The sequence below is a fragment of the Stenella coeruleoalba genome (assembly GCF_951394435.1).
Source record: "Stenella coeruleoalba genome assembly, chromosome: 19".
NCBI lineage: Eukaryota > Metazoa > Chordata > Mammalia > Artiodactyla > Delphinidae > Stenella > Stenella coeruleoalba.
In genome coordinates this window covers 24337650-24355171 of record NC_137165.1, presented here as the reverse complement: position 1 = coordinate 24355171, position 17522 = coordinate 24337650, and the positions used below count along the sequence as shown (strand labels likewise).

General features: G+C 40.4%; 1 protein-coding gene across 1 annotated transcript in view; it reads left to right on the top strand.

The window, feature by feature from the left end:
• Positions 1–17522, top strand: part of CA10 (carbonic anhydrase 10) — a gene marked incomplete at its 3' end in the record, with an annotated part of 619202 nt that overhangs the window by 579773 nt on the left and 21907 nt on the right. Inside the window, exon 6 of the mRNA XM_079905707.1 lies at positions 15703–15798. Coding sequence (XP_079761833.1) covers positions 15703–15798 — 96 coding nt within the window. The remainder of the gene's footprint in view (positions 1–15702; positions 15799–17522) is intronic.

Here is a 17522-nt window from a genome sequence, read left to right as displayed (position 1 = left end):
ACTTCTTATCCAAATTGCTCTGAAGCTTGATTTACAAAAGGAAAGAAAACCCTCCTCTCTTTATCTAATAGATGTTGTATTTCTATTTCCATTAATAAAAACAGTTAGGAGAATACTCATCAAAAGTGACTCTTCTGAATTAACACCAACTGAATATAGCGGCTTTGGCAAGTGGTTTGTGAGGATTTAATCTTTTCTTCCTCCATGATAGATGTTTATGGCCTCTGTAGAAAGCAGAAGTGACTGAACAATATATCATAAAAGTCTTGATAGAGTTACTTGCTTAAAGAGTTGGAATCTAAGAAAAAATTGTCTCTGGTATGAGACCCTGGAGTGACAGGTTCTGCCCCTGTAATTTGTCTGATTTAAACTCTGTTTTTGCCCCCAGAGGAGTTTCACTATTCCTCAGATGACTTGTTTTCCTTTTCTTCTGAAGAAGCCATCCAAGTATCCTCTCAACCCCAACCCCAGTTACTCCAATCAGGATACCTGTAGGAATTATTTATTGGTGTCCTGAAAAGATTGAGTATTGAGTACGTCAATTTTCAGAAAAAAAAAAGGAAAATATATGTATTTAATTAGACATATGTTGCATTATAATGATCAAGCATGATGGATTTTCATACATGCATTTGTTCATGGAAGTAATTAAGTACTTAGAATATGCCAGGCATTGCTTGTAAAGCCTAATTTATCTCATTGATGCACTTCAGCTCATTTACATGCTTTGACTCATTTAATCATCTCAACAACTCTTTGAGTGGTTATATTGTAATCACATTTTTACATGTGAAGAAATTGAGGCTCAAAAAGACTAACCCAGAACTTGAACCTAAGATGTTTGACTCCAGAGGCAATAAATGATCTTCATTCATGCTCTTTGCTGGTATGTGTTTAAGGTAATGAGAGTATAGACGGGAAGTAGGCAACTGCAGAGAAAAAGGATGGGAGCAATGAAGTCTGGGTTGCAGGAAGCAGTTGAGGCAGAGCCTTAATTAAAATCAGCTAAGGTTCCAAAAGTATCTGCAGACCCCACCTTTAGATCCTGGCAGGTAACAACCACTCCCTGTAGGTCTCTTCTGGGATGATCTGGACCTCATTTTAGGAGGTCCATCCTGCTCTGGCTTTCAGCAGTTTCTTTTACGAGAAGTGGAAGGGATATGGCTTCTTCAGAAAAAGGATCGTAGAAGGAAAGATCGGTTTCTAGAAACAGCTATTTCAGAATACTTCAGGGGGAAAAAAAGCATCAAAAAACACCCTAATTGAATGGTTCTTGAGAAGGTTGTGAAAAGGGTGTGAAAACTCTCTAGAAGATCCTTGGTGTGCAATTTGTTTTGTGACAACAAATTTGAAGTCCAGAAACCAATAAGAAGGAAAGTATGTCCAATCTTTGCATCGTGGAAAGAAAAAGAAGGAGAATTTGATAACTGCCTTTTTATATATCTATAAATTTATTTATTTATTTATCTATGGCTGCATTGGGTCTTCGTTGTTGCACATGAGCTTTCTCTAGTTGTGGCGAGTGGGGACTACTCTTCGTTGCGGTGAACAGGTTTCTCATTGTGGTGGCTTCTCGTTGCAGAGCAGGGGCTCTAGGCACTTGTGCTTCAGTAGTTGTGGCTCACGGGCTGTAGAGCACAGGCTCAGTCGTTGTGGTGCACGGGCTTAGTTGCTCCACGGCATATGGGATCTTCCCAGACCAGGGCTTGAACCCATGTCCCCTGCATTGGCAGGCAGATTCTTAACCACCGCCACCAGGGAAGTCCCTTGATAACGGCCTTTTATATGTGTGGTCCTTTGTATGTGTCACATCATTTATTTTGCTTGTTTGATTATACTCTGCCTAATTCCTGAAAGCCTGTGTAGTAGATTACCTTGTTTCATTCTCATGACAATCCTTAGATGCATCCCCATATTACAGATGAAGTAACTAAGGCACAGAGGAGCTAAGCCACTAGCCTGAGGTTATTAGACAGAAGAGGTATCTGAGGAGGCCCAAAGCATTGCCTTTTCCAGCATCATCCTGCTCTCAAACATATCACTCTGCACTTGTGCAAACTGTGCAACTCTGTGAAAAACATCATGCTTTAAAATCCAAGTTTTGCTATCTTCTGGGGGGAAAAAACCCCCATATTTCACTCTGGCTTTATAGGCTGCTGTGATAGCTGGACCACATTTGGAGGCTTTTTAAAAATTTTTAGCCAGAATTGCATTCCATGTCTTAAAATGCAGGAAACCATCGGTCACCAGGCAGACCAGTGGTAATTGCCAAACCGAGGGTGAGAATGTGGCAGTTGGTAAATCTCAAACTGTGTTCTTCTCTGCAGACTGTGTGTACTCTTATACAGAAAGAAAAACTTGTTAATGACTTTTTATAAATAAATTCTAGCTTATAATTTTTGTTCCAACAACAGCTGCTAAAATGTGATCTCCCCTCAAATACTAAACACTTTTCCTTTCTTGTGGAAAGAAAATGTCATACACTCGAAAGCAAAGTCGACCAGGACCACTGTTTGTGTGACCTCAGAAGAGTTGCTTATCCTCTCTGTGACTTTGTTATATCCTTTGCCTATTTTAGGAAAAAGTGGGGTAACATATAGCATTTACCTCTGACTTCTGGGGTCTGACATAGGATGGGTGCTTGGGACTTGTTCACTGACTAGAATTATACTCACTTGAGTTGAATATGCCTTGAAAGGTTTAAAGGGCTATAGAAATATGAAATGGTAATCATTATCATTTAAAGGGAAGGGAGAGATTAATATTTATATTCTTTAAATATGTATTTTCTTCCTATCTCTAAGAATACTTTCTGGAAAATGTATGCTCCTAAAATTTTTTATTCATCTCTGAAACTTAAACTAGCAGGGTTAGCAAACTATAGCCTACCATCTGTAAATAAAGGTTTATTGGAACCCAGCCATGCCCATTCTTTTATATTTTGTCTATAGCTGCTTTCATATAAAAGCAGGATTGCATGGCTGTGATGGAGTTAATATGTTATAGTTAATATGTTAATATATAGTTAATATGACCATATTTATGACTCTTTACAGAGAAAGAGTCTCCCACTACCTGAAAATTATAGTATCAGCCACTGGGGATACATTTCTCTTTAAAAGCTCTCACCTCAGAGTAGCTGCTCCATATATGTTTAAATGGGACAAGATATGTTGGAAAATGATCCAGGTCATGAATAGGTAACACCTCAAAGTGAGAATCCAGAAGAGGGGACTGTACACACCCTGTTTCTTCAGGAGCTGAAGGCTCTATTATCTATAGCTTATATAATAATTATAGTGTAACAACAACAACAGTAGCTAATTATTGAGTGCTTACTAGATTTATATACTCTGTGTCATAAAATCATCACCACAGGGCTTCCCTGGTGGTGCAGTGGTTGAGAGTCTGCCTGCCGATGCAGGGGACACGGGTTCGTGCCCCGGTCCAGGAAGATTCCACATGCTGCGGAGCAACTGGGCCCGTGAGCCATGGCTGCTGAGCCTGCTGCACGTCTGTAGCCTGTGCTCCGCAACGGGAGAGGCCACAACAGTGAGAGGCCCGCGTACCACAAAAAAAAAAAAAAAAAAAAAAAAAAATGATCACCACAGTTCTATGAAGTAGTTAGTAGTATTATCCCTGTTTTTATTTTTTATTTTTTTTATTGAAGTATAGTTGCTGTACAGTATTATATATGTTACAGGTGTGCAATATAGTGTCACAATTTTTAAAGGTTATATTCCATTTATAGTTATTATAAAATATTGACTATATTCCCTGTGTTGTACAATATATTCTTGTAGCTTATTTTTTTTTTTTTTTTTTTTTGTGGTACGCGGGCCTCTCACTGTTGTGGCCTCTCCCGTTGTGGAGCCCAGGCTCCGGACGCGCAGGCTCAGCGGCCATGGCTCACGGGCCCAGCCGCTCCGCGGCATGTGGGATCTTCCCAGACCGGGGCACGAACCCGTGTCCCCTGCATCGGCAGGCGGACTCTCAACCACTGCGCCACCAGGGAAGCCCCCTTGTAGCTTATTTTATACCTAATAGTTTGTACCACTTACTCCCCTTACCCTCCTTATGTTGCCCCTCCCCCTTTCCCTCTCTCCACTGGTAGCCACTAGTTTGTTCTCTACATCTGTGACTCTGTTTCTTTTTTGTTGTATTCATTAGTTTGTTGTACTTTTTAGACTCCTCATATAAGTGATATCATACAGTATTTGTCTTTCTCCGTCTGATGAATTTCACTTAGCATAGTGTCCTCCAAGTCCATCCATGTTGATGTAAATGGCAGAATTTCATTCGTTTTTAATGGCTGAGTAGTGTTCCGTTGTGTATATATACCATATCTTCTTTATCCATTCATCTGTTGATTGACACTTAGGTTGTTTCCATATCTTGGCCATTGTAAATAATGCTGCTATGAACATCGGGGTGCATGTATCTTTTTGAATTAGTGTCTTTGTTTTTTTTTTGGATATATACCAGGGAGTGGAATTGCTGGATCATACGGTAACTCCATTTTTAGTGTTTTTGAGAAACCTCCATACTGTTTTCCACTGTGGCTGTACCATTTACATTTCCACCAACAGTGTAGGAGGGTTCCCTTTTCTTCATATCCTCGCCAACATTTGTTATTTGTGTTCTTTTTGATGATAGCCATTCTGACAGGTGTGAGGTGATATCTCATTGTGGTTTTGATTTGCATTTCCCTGATGATTCGTGTTGTTGAGCATCTCTTCATGTGTTTGTTGGACATCTGCATTATCCCAGTTTTTAGATGAGAGGCCTGCCTTGCCCAAAGATACCCAGTAGCAAAGCTAGGCTTTGAAATCCACATAACCCAATGTGATATTTAGTTTCTGGGCTCCCATTAGAGATATCCTTTAGGATTATGGGCTGTTCCTTTACCATCTCAGCCAAGCACTTTGCTTTCCCTGTCCCTTGGGACATCACATTTTGTTGCATTATTGCCAGCCTGCATGGCTTTCTTTACTCATTTAGCAATTATTTCAAACTTACTACTACTCATATGTGTCAGGTACTGTGCTGGGTAATGGGGACATCACAAGAACCAGTCAGATACAGTCCTTGCCTCGATGAAGCTTAAGTTCCAGTGAAAATGATGGACATTAATCAATCACACAATAAATATTTAAATAAAACTATCATGTGTGTTTCAAAGGGGAAAGGCACAGGATGCCATGAGAGTGGGTTATAGAGAACTCTCTCAAGAGATGACCCTTGAGTTGAGAACTAAAGTTGTTCATAAACAGGAGTCAGGCACAGAGGGGAGGGAAGTGTGTTCTAAACAGAGGGATGGTATGTGCACAGGCTCTAGGGAAGGAGGAAGCATGGTGTGTAAGGGAGACAAAAAGAAGGTCTCTGTGGCCAGAGCACATCCAACAAGGGGACATGGATGGAAAAGTCAGAGGCCACACAAGACCTGTGCTCAGATTTGGGCCTTTGTCTTAAAAGCAATGGCAAGCCACTGAGGTGTTTGAGCAGGGGTAATCAGAGTGGTGGTGTTATCACTCCAAATGCTGTGTGTGATCCTCCATTACAAGGCTGCTCTTTCCTCAGTTCAGTAAGGGACTTCTGCTAATGCAGCAACACACTGAGACAAACTAAGGTGTATACATCATGATCTGAAAACACAGTTGGTCTCTCTGCCATGGCCTGAGGGATGAGTGAGCCACAGCCCTGCATGCAATGGTGAGTCAGCTCACTTCTGAGAAGTGAAGACTCGATCTGAGACCTTTACACCAGAGGCTGTGCCCAGCCTAACCAATGACAAGGATAGCTTGCTGTCAACTTGGAATCCTGCTTGCAGCAGGTCTTCTCATTTAGTAAAAATAAGTACTTGTTGATTAGCTTGAAAGCTGGGTTACTTGTCACCAAAGGTCAATGTTTGCCTGGCTCCTCACTTCAGTTATGGGGCAGAGAAGAAGCTTTGCTTTTGGTCCTAAGAGAATTCTAGAACATAAACATAATTTTCCATCACCCTTAGAATGGAATCCAGATCCCCTAGCTTGGCCTGCCAGGTTCTCCACAGTCTCGTCCTGCTTCCCTATTCGTCCTCTCATATCACTCTCCCTCACTTATTAGTTGCTCAAAAAATCCTTGTTGAACAAATGGATGTACAAATGACTGTATAATCTTGGACAAGACATAGCTCCTCTCTGATCTTAGTTTCTTCATTTTTAAAAGTGGACTAGCCTGGGTTTTTTTTAAGGTCCCATCTCTATGAGATGCAGAAATGGGAGTCGTTAAGCAAGCACTTGCCAACATATCCTCTAAGCCATGTCCCATGACAGGCACCAGGTATACCCCTGCCCTTGAGATGTTTATTCAAAAATAGATACAAACATAAAGAAAACAGGTTCAAAATCACAGGGGGCATGAATGTTAACTCTATAGTCATAGGAACTAGGCACAATCCTAACGCTACCACTTTCTTGAGCAAATAATCTCTCAGTGGCCCAGTGCCCAGTGGCCTATGACTTCAATGGAGATAATGTCACTAACTCATGGAATTTTGTGAGATTTAAGTGAGATGATGTTATTGCTGGCATTGTCTCTGGAACAAAGCAGTGCTCAACAAATGTTGGTGATGATCATCAATAAGTGATGATGACGACTAACATCAACAGGATATTCGGCACCCATACGACTATGCCAGTTGTCAGTGGCTTACATCTGTTCTGATTACCTACTAACAATGCCATCCTAGTTGTAAGATATTTTGATCTTTCCCACTGAATGAAAGTACATGGTAGCAGAGAGGAGCTGCAGTTGATGCTCAGTGTCAGTGGTTCATGGAAGGTGTCCTGGGGAAGATGAGGCCAAAGCTGAGCTGTAATGTAAAGAAGTATAGACAAAGCCTCTTCTGTCAACTATGCCCTCCAACAGTGACCAGAGGAAGCTTTCAAAAGTGCACATCAGAAAAAACAAACAAACAAAATGATACACAAGAGATCAATTGATTTCTTCCTTAAAACCAATGGCTACGTGCTGCACTTGGAATAAAATCAAAGCTCCTCACCATGGTTTACAAAGCCCTGTATGAGCTAGTCCCATCTTGAGCCACCTTCACCCTTCCCAACCATAGTCAGCTATTTATCCCTACCTCAGGCTCTTTGCATTGGCTGCACTCTCTGCCAACAATGTACCTCCCTCCAGTCCTCCCATGCCTGGCTCCTCTTCATCAGCAGAACTCAGCTCCAATATCACCTCTGTAGAGAGATCTTCACTAGCTACACTACCTGACATTGTCCCCACCCCTGCATGCCACCCCCCAATATTTCCACTACTGTCATTCATTTTGCAAGCCAAAACCTTGTTTTGTTTCCTTCAAAGCTCTTACCACCATCTGAAATTATCTGTAGGAGGACAAGCATTTTATCAGTCTCACTCCCACTGGCCTCAACACATGGTTGACCCTCAAAGATATTTTGAATGAACAAATTCCAGCTCCTTATAAAAGACTGAGGTGAGACAGCATGTTCTGGGATGAGAACACAAGATTAAAGCTAGTGTCACACAATGAAGAATCACATCAGATCTCAGAGAACTTAGAAAATGCTCTGGATCACAGAGTGTACCATGTCTGAGCATCATGAAAAGTCCAACAATATCTTATTTCTTCCTCTAAGACAGCCATTTCTCAGTCTTGCATTTCCAGAAACCTTCTCTAAAGTTCAGACACCTGTCTAAACTAATTAAAAAGTCAAGATTATAAAATAATTTCCAGTAATCCAGGCTTAGCTCTTTCACATGGTAATTCCAACTAAGCTAGCAGAAGCCCTTGGGTTGTCTCTTTAATGAATAGCTAAAAGCAGTGTTTAATTAGAATGTCATCATTAACCCCCAAAGAGTTTGTTCTTGTAAGCAGTTTCAACATTGTCCCTGCAGTTCTAGTTGCCTCACACACTTGCTCAGAAGGTCAAGCATTCACTTATAAATCTCCTATGTCACGTCAGACACTTTGATTACCTTGAGTAAGCACCAAAGTTGGTGTTCAAACTACAGCTTAAGTGCTCATCCAAATTATTCAAAATTCTGACTTAGTAGGGTTTGGATTTAAAAATATTACCCATAAATGGCAAAAGGCAATCCACAGGCATCACTTTCAGAACCAACTTGCCAATCTTATACTCTCTTCCTAGCAGGATATGATTTGCACATAGCTTCTCCCCAACCCCAAATTAATAGCAGGAGAAGCAGCAGATCCCCTTCCCCCAGACCCACCCACACCTATGCACTGTGTATGTGGTTAGTGTGTATTTGATTGGGCCCACTGTTCCTGCCTGGAGAAAAACAAAATCAACAGCTGCAGGAATTATAATTGCTACTGACAAGGACCTTGGGAGGTAGGTGAAAGGGAAGCAGTGCTTTTTCACAGTTAAGCCCTGCTGTTGATTCATGAATGTCCCTCTTGCCTTTGATGCCAAAATTGTGTTTTGACATGTGGGAACAAGAAGCCTGGCCATTGCCAAGCTGCCTCCTGGGGTCTTCTGGTGGTCCTGACTGGTCTGAGGCCTGGGGGATCACTTGGTGCCCACTCACCACACACATGCACATCCTATAAACTATAAAGTCCTATGGAACATTCTCCACCTTAAAGACCACCACCTGAAATTATATCCTCCTTACCTCTGGTCTTTCCCTGCTCCAGTCTCCCTCTTATAGCCCATAGTGATTATAGTATCTCCTGTTCAAATCCCTTCCCTGGCTCCTAGTCTAAGCCTCCTATGATCTGAACTCAGCCTATCTTCCAACATACATAATGTATGTACCCCTAAATTCAGCTGAAGTGAACCAGAGGAAGGGTGAACAACCAGACAAAATAGGCCCCTGCTAACCAGCCAGCAGTATCTGCTAAACCAGTACTTCTCAACTACTAATAACGTACATTCATTCAAATCACTGGGAATTTGTTAAAATGCAGATTGTGATTCAGGAGGTCTAGAGTAGGGCTCAAGATTCTGCATTTTTCTAACAAGTTCCCAGATCCTGAGGCTGTTGCTGGTCCCTGCACTGCACATTGAGTAGGAAAGTACTATGTCATCTTTTTAACGTGTAATTCGTGTGTGGGCATGTGGGGGTATGCTGTATTCAAAATAGCTTTATTTTAAGATTATGTTAACTCTATAAAATCACCATTTTTGCAAATCAAAAAGTAAATTTCATATGGTTCACCATGATCTCAGGATCCTAGCCAACTTACCTTGGAACATAGAGGAGGTAAGACTTCAGATCAAAATCCCAAATGTGCTAACTTGAGCTTAGAGCAGAGCACAGCCTCATCCCTATACTTGCCACAACCCTGGCCCCTATGGGATCCTACCCTATGGGGCATCCAAGAGACATCTTCCTACCTTTTTCAGTCTTATAAGTTGGAGAGAAGAATCACTCCACTTGATTGCCTTCCACTTCTCTGCTCTCCAAGCCTAGTTCTCAGAATATACTGAAATTTCAAGGCATGCCTTGAAGAACTGGCACATCCCCAGGTGGTTTTCTAGGTCACCTGGTGGGAAGATCTTAGCAGTTGGCAGGATGTGTTTTGATTCTCATTAAGAAGCTTACTCAACACTGAAAGGAGATGTGGCAGGTCCCCCTATAGCTCCTGGTTCTCCACCTACAGAAAGTCCTGGCTGTGTGGGTGGGAGGTAGGGAGGGAGGAGATTGATGAGCACAGACCTGTAAGCCTGCCTGGCCTGAGTCCTGCACAGGCAGAGAAGATTCACTAACCCCTGACTGCAGTTGCCTTTTTGATGACAGAGTAGCTGCTGTATAACCATCTGCCACCATTGGCAAAACACACCAGAAGTGAAGTAACAATAAACAAATAGGATATTTCAAGAGCAGCAATAATATGAGAAGCTCTACTGATTCAAGATGTTCAGGATATTATCAGACTCAAGGGACCATCCATCTGAGTGGACAGTGATGGGATACTGATGCTCACTGATTATGTTGCACTGGTTCTCCACTCCAGCTGCCCTCTAGCTGAAGAGCTTTTAACAAACATCAGTGCCTTGTTCCCACCCTAAAAGAATCAAATCAGAATTTGCGGGGCAGGCATAGGTGGATTTTAAAAGCACCCAGGTGAACTGGATGCACAGTGAAGGTTGCAATTCACTCTGTTAGAGATGTTTTATTCAAAGATCAAGGAAAAGTACCCTTTTTTGATCATTAACTTTCTCAGCTTCTAAAACTACACCTCATTTTTAAATTCAACATAAGATGTTGGGAATAATGAATACTCTTTATACTTTCAGTCATAAATCACTTTTACATGCACCATCTTTTTAGATTCTCAAATCAGCTTGTGGAAAATGCTAATACCATTATAGAAAGATAACGCTAGGCTTGCTGTGACACTGTTTCCGAGAGACAAAAAAAAAATGGAAACAACCTAAAAACTAGTGAGAGGATGGTTAAATATGTTATGGGGCATTTATGTGATGGAGAATTATATGGCTATTAGAAAGATGTAGGTAGATCCATACACATTGACTTAGAAAGATAGCCACAGACTACTTTTAATTTTTAAAAAAATAATTTTTTTAAATCAAGTTCACAGTTACTTATAAGTGATTCCATTTCCATTGTTTTTTCGCTTTTCATTTTTTTTTATTGAGATATCTTTGACATATCAAAATTGTATACATTTTAGGTGTACAACTGATATTTTGATATATGTATACATTGTGAAAAGATCACCAAAATCGAACTAAATAACATATCCATCACAAATTCATAGATATGTGCGTGTGTGTGTGTGTGGTGTGTGTGATAAGATTTAATTTCATGCCACATCTTCTTTATCCATTCATCTGTCAATGGACACTTAGTTTGTTTCCATGTCCTGGCTATTTTATATAGAGCTGCAATGAACATTGTGGTACATGACTCTTCTTGAATTATGGTTTTCTCAGGGTATATGACCAGTAGTGGGATTGCTGGGTCATAAAGAAGATGTGGCACATATATACAATGGGATATTACTCAGCCATAAAAAGAAACTAAACTGAGTTATTTGTAGTGAGGTGGATAGACTTAGAGTCTGTCATACAGAGTGAAGTAAGTCAGAAAGAGAAAAACAAATACCGTATGCTAACACACACACACACACACACACACACACATATATATATAAAATCTAAAAAAAAAAAAGTGGTTATGAAGAACCTAGGGGCAGGACAGGAATAAAGACACAGATGTAGAGAATGGTCTTGAGGATATGGGGAGGGGGATGGGTAAGCTGGGACAAAGTGAGAGAGTGGCATGGACTTATATATACTACCAAATGTAAAATAATAGCTAGTGGGAAGTAGCCGCATAGCACAGGGAGATGAGATCGGTGCTTTGTGACCACCTATAGGGGTAGGATGGGGAGGGTGGGAGGAAGACGCAGGAGGGAGGAGATGTGGGGATGTATGTGTGTGTATAACTGATTCACTTTGTTGTAGAGCAGAAACTAGCACACCATTGTAGAGCAATTATACTCCAATAAAAATGTTAAAAAAAAAGATTTAATTTAGGATCTATACTTTTAGCAAATTTCAAGTGTGTGATACAATATTGTTAACTATCACCACCATGCTGTACATTAGAGCTCCAGAATTCATTCACCTTCATAAGTGAAACTTTGTACCCTTTGACGAATATCTCATTTCCCTCTCTGCTCAACCCCTGAAAACCACCATTCTATTCTCTCCTTCTATGAGTTGACTGTTTTAGATTCTACCTATAAATGAGTTCATACAGTATTTGACTTTCTGTGTCTGGCATATTTCACTTAGCATAAGGTCCTTCTGGCTCATCTGGTTCATCTATGTTGTCACAAATGACAGGATTTCAGTTATTTTTATCGCTGAATAATATTCCAGTGTGTGGGGAGAGGTATGTATCACATTTTCCTTATCCATTCATCCCTCAGTGGACACTCAGGTTGTTTCCATATCTTAGCTACTGTGAACAATGCTACAGTGAACATGGGAGTGCAGATATCTCTTTAAGAGACAGATTTCATTTCTTTTGGACATATACACAGATGGGGTTTCTGGATCTTATGATAGTTCTATTTTTCATTTTTTGAGGAAACTCCATCCAGTTTTCCATAGTGGCTGCACCAATTTACATTCCCACCAACAGTGCACAAGTGTTCCCTTTTGTCCACAACTTCACCAACACTTGTTATCGCTTGTCTTTTTTGTAATAGCCATTCTAACAAGTGTGAGGTTATATCTCATTGTGGTTTTGATTTGCATTTCCCAAATTATTGGTGATGTTGTGCACTATTTCATGTACCTATTGGTCATTTGTATGTTTTCTTTTGAGAAATGTCAATTCAAATTATTTGCCCAGGGCTTCCCTGGTGGCGCAGTGGTTGAGAGTCCGCCTGCCGATGCAGGGGACGCAGGTTCGTGCCCCGGTCCAGGAGGATCCCACATGCTGCGGAGCGGCTGGGCCCGTGAGCCATGGCCGCTGAGCCTGCGTGTCTGGAGCCTGTGCTCCGCAACGAGAGAGGCCACAACAGTGAGAGGCCCACGTACCGCAAAAAAAAAAAAAAAAAAAAAAAAAAATTATTTGCCCATTTTTTAATCAGGTTATTTGGGTTTTTTTGCTATTGAGTTGTTATGAGTTACTTGGATATTTGGAATATTAACCCTTATCAGATACATTGTTTGTGAATATTTTCTCCCATTCTGTAGGTTACCATTTTACTATTTTGATTGTTTCCTTTGCTGTGCAGAAGCTTTCTAGTTTGGTACAACCCCACTTGTCTGTTTTTGCTTTTCTTGCCTGTGCTTTTTGCTGTCATAACCAAAAAAACACTGTCAAGACCAATGTCAAGAAATTTTTTCCTATGTTTTCCTCTAGTAGTTTTATAGTTTCAGGTCTAACATATAAGTCCTTAATCCATTTTTAGTTGACTTCTGTATGTGGTATGAGATAAGGTTCCAATTTCATTATTTTTCATGGGATATCCAATTTTCCCAACATCATTTATTGAAGAGTCTGTCCTTTCCCCATTATGTGTTCTTGGAACCCTTGTCAAAAATCAGTTGGCCATACGTGTGTGGATTTATTTCAAGGCCTTCTGTTCTGTTCCACTGGTCTATGCATATGTATTTATACTGTTTTAATTACTATAGCTTTGAAATACATTTTGGAACCAAGAAATGTAATTCCTCTAGCTTCTTTCTAACTTCATTCTTCTTGCTCAAGATTGCTTTGACTACTCAGGGTCTTTTGTGGTTCCATATGAATTTTAGGGGTTTTTTCCTATTTATGTAAAGGATGCCTTTGGAATTTTGTTAGGGATTGGATTGAATCTGTAGATCACCTATAGTAGCATGAACGTTTTAACAATATTAATTCTTCCAGCCCACAAACATGGGCCTGTCTTTCCATTTATTTTATTTAATTTCCCTCACCAGTGTTTTATAGTTTTCAGTGTGCAAGTTGTTCACTTCTTTGGTTGAGCTTATTCCTAAGTATCTTATTTTTGTTGTTGCTACTATAAATGAGATTATTTTTTTAATTTCCTTTTTGGATAGTCCATTGTTAGTGTACAGAAATGCCACCAATTTTTGTATACTGAATTTGTATCCGGCAATTTTACTGAATTAATTTATCAGTGCCAAGAGTTTTTTGTGTGGTTGAGTCTTTATTGTGTTCTACATATATAATCATTTCATCTGCAAAAAGAGGCAATTTTATTTCTTCCTTTCTGATTTGGATGTCTTTTATTTCTTCTTGTCTAATTGCTTTGCCTAGACTTTGTTGAATAGAAGTGGCAAGAGTGGGCATCCTTGCCTTGTACTGGATCTTAGAGGAGAAATTTTCAGTGTTTCTCCATTAATTATGATGTTAGCTGTGGGCTTTTCATATATGGCCTTTATTGTATTGAGGTAAGTTCCTTCTGTTTTTCTCAGATTTTTTATCATGAATGGATGGTGAATTTTGTCAAATGCTTTTTCTGAATCTATTGAAATGGTCATGTGGTTTTTATCTTTTATTACGTTAACGTGGTATATCACACTGATTGATTTGTATGTGTTGAACAATCCTTGCATCCCAGGAATAAATCCTACTTGGTCATGGTGTATAATCCTTTTAATGTGTTGTTGAGTTTGGTTTGCTATGATTTTATTAAAGATTTTTGCATCTATGTACATAAGAGATATTGGCCTTTAGTTCTCTGTTCTTGCAGTGTCTTTGTCTGGCTTTAGTATCAGGATGATGCTGGCCTCATAAAATGAGTTCGGAAGTGTTCTCTCTTCTATTTTTTGGAAGAGTTTAAGAAGGACTGGTATGGGTTCTTCCTTGAATGTTTGGTGGAATTCACCCACAAAGCCATCTGGTCCAGGGATTTTCTTTGTTGAGAGATTTTTGATTACTACTTCAATCACCTTATTTGTACTCATCTGTTCAGGTGTGTATTTCTTCTTGATTCAGTCTTGGTAGGTTGTATGTTTCTAGGAATTTATCCATTTAGTGTTTTTTTTTTAACTCTACATGTATATGTGTGTGTGATTAATAAGCACAAAAAAAATCTGGAATAAATACTAAACTCTTAATAATCATATTGCTTGGACTGGGATTAGAAAGAGGTGGGGAAGGGGAACTTTTGTTTTTTAATTTCTTTTAGTTTGTTACAAAATTATACTTCCATACTGTTAAAAAATAAAAGCTATTTTATTTATTTATTTTTTTAACATCTTTATTGGAGTATAGTTGCTTTACAATGGTGTGTTAGTTTCTGCTTTATAACAAAGTGAATCAGTTATACATATACATATATTCCCATATCTCTTCCATCTTGTGTCTCCCTCCCTCCGACCCTCCCTATCCCACCCCTGTAGGTGGTCACAAACCACTGAGCTGATCTCCCTGTACTATGTGGCTGCTTCCCACTAGCTATCTAGTTTACGTTTGGTAGTGTATATATGGACTTGAGGATATGGGGAGGGGGAAGGGTAAGTTGTGACAAAGTGAGAGAGTGGCATGGACATAAAAAGGTATTTTAAAGCCACAGCCTGAAATGAATGAACAAGGGCTCAACAGGCAGATTGCTGATCTTCATTCAATGAAGAGCAAGTTAAGTCCTGCACAATCAGGTGACTGGTGCAGGCTGGTGCATCAGGAGCCTAAGCCATCAGCTCTCTCTCCATCAGGAGCACTGCATCTTGCAGGCTGGCCAGTCTCCTCTCAGTGTCACTGAGCTGACTCAGGACCTAGCAATTCCCTGCTTGTCCATGGCCATGAGGAAGATTTGCTTGCTGCCAATGGCAGCTGCTGGTGCAGCCTGGAAACATGTCCACCCCTGTAGGGCAGTTCTGCTCCTAATAAGGGAAATTCACTTTACACACACTTTAGGGGAAATGTCCTGAGATGAAGCCAGAGCCAGATGGGCACCAAGCTTATTAAATGCATGATTGTTACCAGAAAACTTTTGCAAATATGTATGGGTATTTTGTATGTGTGTGTATGTGTGTGTGCACGTATTTTATACATGCACACACACACACACACAGATCATATCCCTGAAATCTCTTCAATTATAGGATTATCTTTCCAATTGTTCTACAATGTACTTTACAGTTTACCCTTATGTAGGGTGGATATGCCGTACCTCACATCTTTTAATGCTAGATTGTTGTTCTTATTATTGTTTTTCACTCCTGCCAGGTGCAGCTCATCCACTATAACCACGAGTTATATACCAATGTCACAGAAGCTGCAAAGAGCCCAAATGGATTGGTGGTAGTTTCTATATTTATAAAAGTAAGTGTATTGTGTTCCTTCATTCTTCTCTTCTTGCCATTCCCACCCCAATCAGAATATCAGTTTGCGGTCCTGTTGGATCTTAGAAACAGCAACAGAGGTAATATCTATGCCCAAGAAAAGCTGCAGGGGGTGACTTTTATTTCCATGAGATTCATGATAAATAAAGCCCCTTTCAGTGAGATGCAAAAACAATGAGTTCCATTTCAGAGCACTGGGGCCTGAGGATTCAGGTATCTTTTGTCCTAGAGAGAAAAAGTGTGCTGGATCCAGGTGTAGGCTTTAGGTCCCACTCATACAGAAGAATCAGAAGGAAGCAATATAAGGGGAGATGGTTTCTCACTGACACCCCACCAGATTAAAGACCTGTCCATCAGATAACCCTTGGAAAAAGAGATGAAAGGAAAATGTGAGATATCTCTCCCCTCCAGGCACTGCACTAAACAGCTCCCTCCAGCTTGCCACAATTGCTCTGAGTATCATCTTTCCCTTCCATTGTCCTTCTCCTTTGTAAGCATCCTTGTGAATAATTAAGCAAAGGTCACCAATGCTGACTTTATGACATTCTAGGGAGGCTCTACATCTTCTTACAGTCATCATCAACAACAAACCTCCAAGCAAGCAAATTCTAATTTGTTAAAAAATAATTACCTTTAACATTTTGACAGTTGTTGAGTGAAACAAGTTTGCAAATTAAAAAAAAGAAAGAAAGAAAGAAAGAAAGAAAGAAAGAAAGAAAGAAAGAAAGAAAGAAAGAAAGAAAGAAAACAAAAGAAACTGTCTTTCCAAAAGGGAAAAAAAAGCAAAAGCAAAAGGTGGCAGTTCTAAAAGTTGGCAGTCAGTGTGCTAGCCCCTTGGGAAGTTTTAGCCAGACCATTAGAGGAAGTGCTCCAATCAGAACTTGGAATCTGATGACGGTCAATAGAAATTCAGCATTTGGCACTAGTGAGTTTTAACAGAGCTTTCGTGGTGGCATCATCATCACTCAGAAGGATGAGTGCAGGGGCAACCCCAGGCATCACTCAGAAGAATGGGCACAGGGGCAACCCCAGGCATCACTCAGAAGAATGGGCGCAGGGGCAACCCCAGGCATCACTCAGAAGAATGAGTGCAGGGACAACCCCAGGCATCACTCAGAAGAATGGGTACAGGGGCAACCCCAGTCACTACTCCCCCTCCCTCCTTGAGAGCATCACCCTTTTCAATAAGCACTTTGCCCTGCCTGGCTACACCACCTCCTAACTTACTCTCCCTCACCTCACCTTTTTGTGGCCCCAGTAGAGCTGAACATTGGACAGAGGCATTAGTGACATATTGCTGTCACTGGCCACCAACCCCCACCTCGTCTAGCTTGTCACTGGCAAAGATAGGAAGGGGCTTTTGATAGAGGAAGTACATTTTTAAGCTGTCGTGCCTTCTTAATACCTGATGTGACTTCCCAAAGGAAACTGGTCCTGGTACAGACTGATCCTGCCAGTCCCTGCTCTATATGTCTTGACATCATCACAGACCCTGTTATAATAAACAATGGGTTCCTAAATGCCAGGCACTGAGATATGTACTTTACATATATTTTATCATTTAACCCTAATAATAAACCTGTGGAGTGGGTATTATGTCCCTATCTTGCAGATGAGGAAAATGGTTCAGAGAATCTTTGACATTCCATCCTAATTCATGTAGTTCATAACAGCCCATAAAGGAATGGAACCCAAGTCTTGCTT